Source organism: Gavia stellata, chromosome 10 (genome assembly GCF_030936135.1).
Source record: "Gavia stellata isolate bGavSte3 chromosome 10, bGavSte3.hap2, whole genome shotgun sequence".
Lineage (NCBI taxonomy): Eukaryota > Metazoa > Chordata > Aves > Gaviiformes > Gaviidae > Gavia > Gavia stellata.
Window position 1 is genome coordinate 15190526 of NC_082603.1, and position 8918 is coordinate 15199443.

At 45.8% G+C, this 8918-nt stretch overlaps 1 protein-coding gene across 2 annotated transcripts in view; it reads right to left on the bottom strand.

Moving 5' to 3' along the window:
* The window catches only part of AGL (amylo-alpha-1, 6-glucosidase, 4-alpha-glucanotransferase), a 39218-nt gene extending 38387 nt beyond the window's left edge, over positions 1-831 (bottom strand). For both annotated transcript variants that reach the window (XM_059822205.1, XM_059822206.1), the window contains exons 1-2: positions 814-831; positions 236-385 (exon numbers count right to left, since the gene is read on the bottom strand). In XM_059822205.1, the coding sequence (XP_059678188.1) occupies positions 236-317 (82 nt within the window). In that variant the 5' untranslated portion in view covers positions 318-385; positions 814-831. The remainder of the gene's footprint in view (positions 1-235; positions 386-813) is intronic.
* Positions 832-8918: the final 8087 nt, after the last annotated feature.

Sequence of the window (8918 nt, forward strand, 5' to 3'; positions counted from 1 at the left end):
ATGTCAGAAATTGTTTCACGTTAAAGCAACGAAAAAAGAAAAAAAAAACCCAAACCAAACCCAACCCACAAAAACTCCACCAAACAAAGAGAACACCAGAGCAGGCTGAGCTCCCTTTCCATTGCTGCCTGAAGAAGGTGGCGAGCTCCCGGCCCCTTCCCTCTCACCCGGCCGCGGGGGCTCCCCGCCGAGGAGGAGGAGGTTGAGGAGGCCGCCGCCCGCCGCCCCGACCTACCTTGCTCCAGCCTGAAGAGGGTCTTGTCCAGCTTCTCCATCTCGCTGAGGTGCAGCAGCCGCGTCTCCTTACCGCTCGGCATGGCTGCGGCCGTCCGCCCGGCGCTCCTCCCGCGCCAGGAGACTCACTTCGGGGAGGGAGAAGCGAGCCCTGCCGTGAGGGAACACAGACAAAAACCCACAGGTCAGCGGCGACCCCCGGGAGGACGGCGGCCGTCTGGGAACGCCTCACGCCGGCGGTCTCGCTTACATGTTCCCCAGCCCCCGCGGAGAGAGGGGACGAGGCGCGGCAGGGCAGGGCGGAGGGGGAAGAGGGTGTGCGGGAGCTGTCAGGAGGCACCCAGCCCTTCCCTGGCCGGGGACCGCCGCCGGCAGCACCCCAGAGCAGCTCCCCGGCCCGCAGCCAGAGCCGCGGAGGTGCCCCCTGCCCGAGCCGCCCCCGGGGGGGGGGGGGGGGGGCTGGACACCTGTCACTCTCCCCGCTCGCCCCGGTGCTGCCGGGAGTCACCGCCAGGCCCCTTATCGCCGCCCTGCCTCTGTGGGGAGCGGTGCCCACCTCAGCCATCCTACCATACTCACAAGCGGGCCCGGGGAGCGGCGGAGGCGCAGCTCCCCGCTGAGGGCGACGGCTGCCGAGGCCGAGCGGAACCGGGGCGGGGGCTCGAGCGGCCCGTCCTCCTTCGCCTGCTGCGGCAGCCCCGGGCGGGCAGTCACTCACGCACTCGCCAGCGGCTGCGACAGACTGAGCGGGACCGCTTTTTTCCTCCTCTTTTCTTGCTTTTTTTGAAACAAACTTTATTGGTTCCGCCGCGTCCGCGCAGGCAGACGGGCGGCGCCGGCGCAGCTCCCGCGAGAGCGCAGGGCCCGCCCCGGCGGCGGTGCGGGGCGGCCGGGCCGGGCCAGGCTGGCTCTGCCCCGCCCTTCCCCTCTACGCCCCGCCCCTGCCGGGCCTGCCCCGCCCCGCCCCGGGCAGCGCGCCCTGAGGAGAGAGGCAGGTTACCTCAGAAGCACGCCCCGTCACCGCCGTTGCTGTTGCTGCGAGCGGGCTGACCTCGCCGCGAGTCCGGGCCCCGGAGCGCCCCGGGGCTTTCGGGGAGCGCAGCGTGGTGGTACCTGATCTTCTGCCCCCGCCTTTACAGCCGTAGCCCCCCCCAAGCGCCTTTACACGCGGCTTGTGCATACCGGCACGAGAGACCGCCCACCGAGGGGGCTCAGGCACCCGAAACTAAACCTCTGGGTGATCTAACAGGCATTCCGCTGAGGAAAGCGTGACTTTAAGGCTGCCTGAAGTAGCCTGGCTGACGCCTTTGGGCCCAGCCGCTCCTTGCCGTGATGGAAACGCCGCTCCTCGGGGCTTCCTCAGCGCTCCCGCCCTGCTGCCTCAGGGGCCGGCGCGGGCAGGAGCCCGCTGCCTCCCGCCGCGTCGCGGGCAGGCAGCGGGCAGGCAGCCGGCTCCTGTCCGATAGGCTGCGCTGCAGAAAAAACATGGTGTCAGCTAGGGTTTAAGTGCTATATATAGTATGTGGACAAGACTACAAACTCCGAGGATCTGTCTTTGACCAAGAGGTAAGGTGGTTCAAAGAAAGAAAAAAACAAACCCCAAACCCCACCGCCCTTGCTTTGAAGAATACTGTCAGCCGAACCGCTGCCACCAGCCAGCCCTGGCCATTGCTTTCTATTGCAGAATACCTGGGACAGTTTCTCCAGGCTTCTCACCAGCGAAATCAGTAACTGCACCCCACTGTAAAGGTCAGCCTTGCAGCTTTGGAAGGTCAGTCTATTTTTATTGCCTAGAACTACGTTAAAAAAAAAAAAAAAGGTGCTTCTCAGTTTACAGTCACTATGTTATACTGTTGGGGTTTTTTTTCCTTTCAAAGGTGGCGTATTTTGTGGAATTGTGAGGAGTCTGCAGAACAATTTAGACCTAACCATTTACTTCCAGTCATCCCATGTATACCCTTATAACTGTGTCTTACTGCAATGTGTTCATCCAATTACAATGCATTTAGGGGCAGTCCAAAGGCCTTGATATTCATGGAAACACTTCCACCCATTTCAAACCAAATTTGTTACATTTTGGTAGCTAATTTTTTTCTTTCTTCCTTCACCTGCTCCTCCCTCTGAACATTTTAAGGAATCTGTTTATTCTTCATTACAGTTCACATTTTTTGGTATTGTTGAGAAAGGTTTTCATATTGACGTGAGTATGTGAGCTTTTATGCCCCCTGGCAGTGTTAGGATCCCTAGGCAGACTGGGGGAAGAATTCCTAGTAAAAGCCCCGCTGTGTGTTTGTGCAGTTCCCCTAACATTCACCTCAGTGAGACTCATTCAGATATGATTCAAACACGATACTTCCAATCTGGATTATTTTACACTGATATTTCCTGGGGGCCCAGCAGGATTCTCCCATCTTCCTTGTCTTTCTTAGCCCCCTTATTCCTTACTCAGCTTGCTGGTCTGTGTGCTTTGTATACAGAACAGACTTGTACCTAGCAGAAGCCCAGCTCTCCTGGTATGCTATTTTCTTTGAATTGGACACGTCCTAGTAAAGAAGATAAAACACAGGTATGAGAGTCGCAGGAACAAAACCAACAGACATGTCATTGAAGGAGATCTGGACCATCTTTATGCTATGGTTCTCAGCAGGCTTCAGTATCCTGAAGTGAGTTTGCAGTCAGTCTGACACAGAGGCTTGCACAAGTGCCTCTTCCTCCAGGCTTGCTATTGTCCTGTCACGTATAGCAAATGGGGCGGGATTTAGAAATTTTGTGAGCTGCTTACACAGTGAACAGTTCTAAGAGAGGAAGAGCAAATAATGCCCATGTAGCCAAGTCCGTGGCATAAATAGTTACCTTAAAGTGCATGCTGAATACCTTGTCAAAAGCAAGAAAAACACAAAATGGTATTACTGAAGGCAATTTCACCACTGCTGCTATGTTTTAAAATGTGGCTCTTTTGTTTTCCCCACTTAATAGGGAAACTCACCCTACTCTAGTTACTAGGTTTGCACTGCCACATCTCCACTATACTGTGCATTTAGACAGGTTTTGAAATGTATTGAAGTTTATGAAAAAGGATTTTTAAGTTTCTCAAGACAAAAATCATTAAGAAACCAAACTAGCATACAGTCTCCTGATTCCAAATCCTGAAGCAGTTATTTTGACCAACATTCATGACTGTAGCCGAAACAGATGTCAACAGTCTAAATGAAGGACGGGAGCCACAGCAAAAAAGTTCCCTAAGTACTATTAAATCATTTCGTAATTATAACAGTATCATTTAATTGGCCTTCAATTCAATATGCAAAAAAAAAAAAGACTATTATAAAGATACTGAATGAATATAGCAGGTCCCGTGATGAAGTGTAATCAGGAAAGCAGAGCAGACTGCTCTAATCCTTTCTCCATCAACATCACCTCTTATGCTGGCACATCCCTTACAGACTTAGGGGCTGTGTTAATTTAGCAGACATAAATTGACCAGGCTTTCTGTGTATGGGAACCATACCAGCAAAACATCAATGCACAAGTGCTACCATTTAGCATTGCAGATATTGTACAGGACACAGCCAACAGCAATCGCGCATGGCATTTGCTACACTGGCATCTAAATGGTGGATTTCACAGTGCCATTTTATCTTCAGTGCGCAGTTCCTCTGTGTGTGATACGATATACCACAGCAGGAAAAGATCAACAGTTGCTTCAAAATAACAGTGGACACCATATCAATGTCATTATCAGGAAATAATTTTCTAGCTTTTTCCAATATATTAGTACCAGAATTCTTCAGTCCTTTTACATACACCTTCCCAGTACTCCCTCCCTTCCCGCCTTCTGTTTTGCAACACAGTATTACAGAACACTTATCCTAGTGGTGGCCTCAATACGCTTTAGGGATCCTGTTCACTGGGAGTCAGATGACACTCATGTTATATTGCTTATGCCTATTTTAAAGGTTATGACTGTAAAGTGTAGGAACTCAAGAGTACTTACATGACAGTACTCTTTTTTTTTTTAAATAACAAAACAATAGCTCCCAATAACAACAGTAAAAGCCAACTAGCACAGAGAGAACTTAACTGAACTTCTAACTAAAATTAAAAGCAGATTCCTTTGGCCTGTATGCAGGAGATATGCATAAAATTTAAAGTGATAGCAGAGTTTTTCTCAATGCCCCACACTCATGACCTGTAAATTCATGAATTAACACTGTGCTGCTGTTCAAACAATGGGAAGCTTCAGAGGTGTTGAATCTTCTGTGTAGCTTTTGTCTTCTAACGGTGAGATCTCATCCAGAAATGCAAACCTGATTTTGAAAGAAAGCTCATTTTCTTTAAAACTGTATTGCTGCAATTTGATTAGACTCCAGTTTAGAATGCAAGTTAGATCTTTTCTATGCAGTGGCTGAAAACAAGTGCTGTTCTTAAACACATTATGCGCTCAGCAGGAATTTATGTCTTGCCTTGGACATTAGAATCTAGTATTGAGATAAAATATTGATCAGAACACTGAAGTAATCACCTGTAGCACATTCTTTTTAAAATCCCTTCTAATAGCTAAACAGATTGCAATAGCCTGATAGGCAGGGAATAAATAATAGGCCGGAATAAAAATGTCTATATAAGTAAGAAATCAAATGAGAGGGAGAGGCTAGGACACTAGGCTATGCAATTTGTTCTTACTGAACATGTAAATGCCCTTTCCTCTTGGTAGTGTCAGTTTGACCTTTCAAAGATGAACCTGGTGTCATCATGAATTTTTGGATTGCAGAAACATTTTTGGTTTGTTTTTAATCCCAGCTCAACCATTCTTTTATTGTGTGGCCTCAAACAATCAATGCTCTCTGCTTTAACTTCTGTATACAGTTAGACTGCTAGTAATTTTTAATAGAAAATTGTAAAATTCGATGCATTTATCTTTAAAGAGGTCCAAATAAAATTTTATTACAGTTAAATAGCTTTTCATATAATCGATTAAGATACATTTGACTATGCTTTAGCTAACAGCATCACATTAATTTGGTATCAATAATCTTCTGCAAATGTGGTGACTTGGCAAACAAAATTTTAAACCAAGTGTCTGAATGGTATTCTTGTACCATTTAACTAAGTGTAAAATAAATTCACATGTACTGGTGCAATTTTTATTGTACAAGGAGAACATATTACACCAGTTTGCTGAATCACTACCAGCACTTTTATCTTCCTGTAAATTGTTCCATTTAACACTAGTGAGATATGCTGAGATTTAAGACTTCAGAGTATCTATTCTGTAGGACCTGTGGTAATGTTTTATCAAGCAGACCTACTCTTTCAGCTTAACGTTTCCTTCTCAAAAACAAATATTTAAAGAGTGTCTCTTGCACACTCCATTTTCTTTATGATGCTCCTTCCTACTGTATCAAACTATAGTGAGAATACCATTGATATTTTCTTGGTCCATTAAAATAATAATTCTTGAATGTTATCTAGACAGCTCTTTAATCTCAAATGGTAAACAATTGATTGGACTCGCGCCTGTTGTATAAAATTGGCATCTGATTTTTAAGCAAAGAAATAGCTACGTACTAGCCCCACATAACCTGAGGTTATCTGAAAGCTAATACTGAGGTCCGTGGGCCTGCTTTGTAATCTTTCAGCGCAGACAGAATTCAAGCCATAGTAATTTAAACAATCTACCATGCTGTGATATGTTGCAGAAGGAGAATATTTCACCAAATGTATGACTACAGCAAGCGTTTGTTTTAAAAGATAATTTTCATCTCTTCCTCATCCTCATGCCTTGGAACAAACTCCTGATTTCTCATTGCCACATCACTTTCAGTCCCAGGCCTCTTTTCAACCAGTTTTTTGCATTCTACCACCAAGTTAAACATGAGCAGGAAAAGCGGGGAAGATGATTCAATAGTGGTTTGCACTAGAATGTTACAAAGCTAAAATTCAGACTGACAAATCTTTTTTTGCTATATAGCAATTAGTGCACCTAATTCAACATTTACAGTTGAAACATCACCAAATGCTGCTGCCAGAAATTCAAAGTCCTTACTCAATGTTTGTCTTACTGATATCGTCAGATCTTTTGGTTAGCCATGAACTTCAGCTTAGGATTGCCGATCAGACGTAGTTTGCCCATAACTGGGCAGTGGCTCCTATGTGAACTCACAGGAGCTAGGAAATTACTGCTGTATGGGGCAAACCGCTGTGGCTGCCTAGCTCTTCAGAGTATCTTACCTCTGCACAAACCACCAGCTCTCCATTCCAGCTGGATTATTCTTGGTGGAGGAGTCACTGTCTCATACAGTGGTGCAATATTGATATTGTGCCTCCGAGTATGTCAGTGACATATTTGTTGGGTCACTGCAGGTGCTGTGCAGCAGGTTCCCCCAAAGTCTGGAACTTCCTTAGAGGTACCGGCTTGCCCAGAGATGATGTACTAACCTGGCTCTGCAGGAGGCAGCTTTCCATAGCATCTCTGGCCTGGGTCACTTTACCACTCGCTTGATATTCCCCTGTGCTCATTAAGTGAGGTATGAACCAATCTTCTCTCTCTTACTCTTCTCCCAACTCTCCTATGTTGGATATGCCTTTTACCAGCTCTGTTATAATCTGACCAGTTTATTAGCTTTTGAAATTCTCTGCAAGCATTTAGGTGAGATTTGTTAAAGTAAGAGCTAAAATCCCTGCAAGCATTCCTTCCAAGCATACTCAAACATCACCACATGGTTCCCTCACAGGGGTACTGGGCATGGTGCTACTAACTAGCTTTGCTACAACTAACAGCATTGCCCATCATGCATCATCCCTACAGAACGATTGCTTGTGCTTGAACTCAGAGCAACCACAAAATCCACAGACTTACCAGTTCTGAACAAAGAATGCATTTATATGCCATGAAGGAGACAAATTGAGAGCTGCTGAGAAAAAGTTGAAAAGCTGGAAATGGGTTTTCTGTGAAAGGACCTCTGAGGTGAGATGAAAAAAAGTGGGAAAATTAATTCCTAGTCCGAGTGAAAGGAAAGAGGAAAAAAGCTGTGGGGCAGAGGTGGAATTGAGATTGGCTAGCAAAGAAATTGATCAGTGTGTGGAACTGCATTGTACCAGATTTCACTTAAACTTGTAGTTTCACATTACGCATTGTGTAATCAGGTCTAAAGTCCCTTAAACTGAAGCACTTACAGGTCAACGCTTTGCCAGCAAGCTCTTTGCTCCCTGTGAAATGGAATAATAGGATCTCATCACATCTCACTGATACAATAAAATTAATAATTTTTAAAAGCACCACAGAAATGATAAAAAATATAGAAAACTCAAAAAAGTTAGTAATTCGGTATTTTCATCAGATCAAACTTCAGTAGTGTGCATCAGATAAAGCGATGGTCCACGTCCCTTGAAGTGGGTAAAATGATTTTACTGCAGTCCTTTATCCATTGATTTAATTGTGCTGTGCACTGAATTAAGTGAAGACTCTTCCAGAAAGCTGGCTGAATATGAGCCAGCAGTGTGCCCAGGTGGCCAAGGCGGCCAACGGCATCCTGGTCTGTATCAGAAATAGTGTGGCCAGCAGGAGCAGGGAGGTGATCGTGCACCTGTACTCGGTACTGGTGAGGCCGCACCTCGAATACTGTGTTCAGTTTTGGGCCCCTCACTACAAGAAGGACATTGAGGTGCTGGAGCGTGTCCAGAGAAGGGCAACAAAGCTGGTGAGGGGTCTGGAGCACAAGTCTTATGAGGAGCGGCTGAGGGAACTGGGGTTGTTCAGTCTGGAGAAGAGGAGGCTGAGGGGAGACCTTATTGCTCTACAATTACCTGAAAGGGGGTTGCAGAGTGGTGGGTGTTGGTCTCTTCTCCCAAGTGACAAGTGACAGGACAAGAGGAAATGGCCTCAAGTTGTGCCAGGGGAGGTTTAGGCTGGATATTAGGAAAAATTTCTTTACTGAGAGAGCGGTGACACACTGGAATAAGCTGCCCAGGGAAGTGGTGGAGTCACCATCACTGGAGGTGTTCAAGGAACATGCGGACGAGGCATTGTGGGACATGGTTTAATGGGCATGGTGGTGTTAGTTGATGGTTGGACTTGATGATCTTACAGGTCTTTTCCAACTGTAGTGATTCTGTGATTCAGGTTGTCATTGTATCATAGCACCTATACAGACCTGGGTCAAATTCGTATCAGGGAACCAAACTTAATTCTTTCATTTCAGATAAGAAAGGAAGTATTTTTTTTGAAAAAAATTCTCTTTAAGTCGATGCACATTTTGGTAGAAAGCTATCGTGCGCATACTTCAGCTGTTGATGTGTCAGAATAGAGACAGAAAAAGAAAGTAGGTTTCTGTGTAGTCAAGAGTGGAAAACGTTATTTTACTTAGTGGCTAATGCCACCAGGTGGCTAGTTAGTGTAATTGACTGAAAGCCATAAAATGTGGTTTTCTTTTACCTCTAGGTAAGCAAGTATTTTCGTATAAATACGTTTCCAAGTGTGAATTTTTATGTTTGACATAAAAAAATTTTAAAATAGTAACAGTAGAAAGGGCTGATTAGTAGAGAGTAATAAAGACTAAAGAGAAGCATACATAAAAAGAATATTTCTGGAGGTCAGTGGAATACATTTACCTAGTTTGTAGGTTAACAGTAAGTCAGTTGGTAAAACAGGTAAGTATGAAACAGTGCTAAAGCTCAAGGGAAAA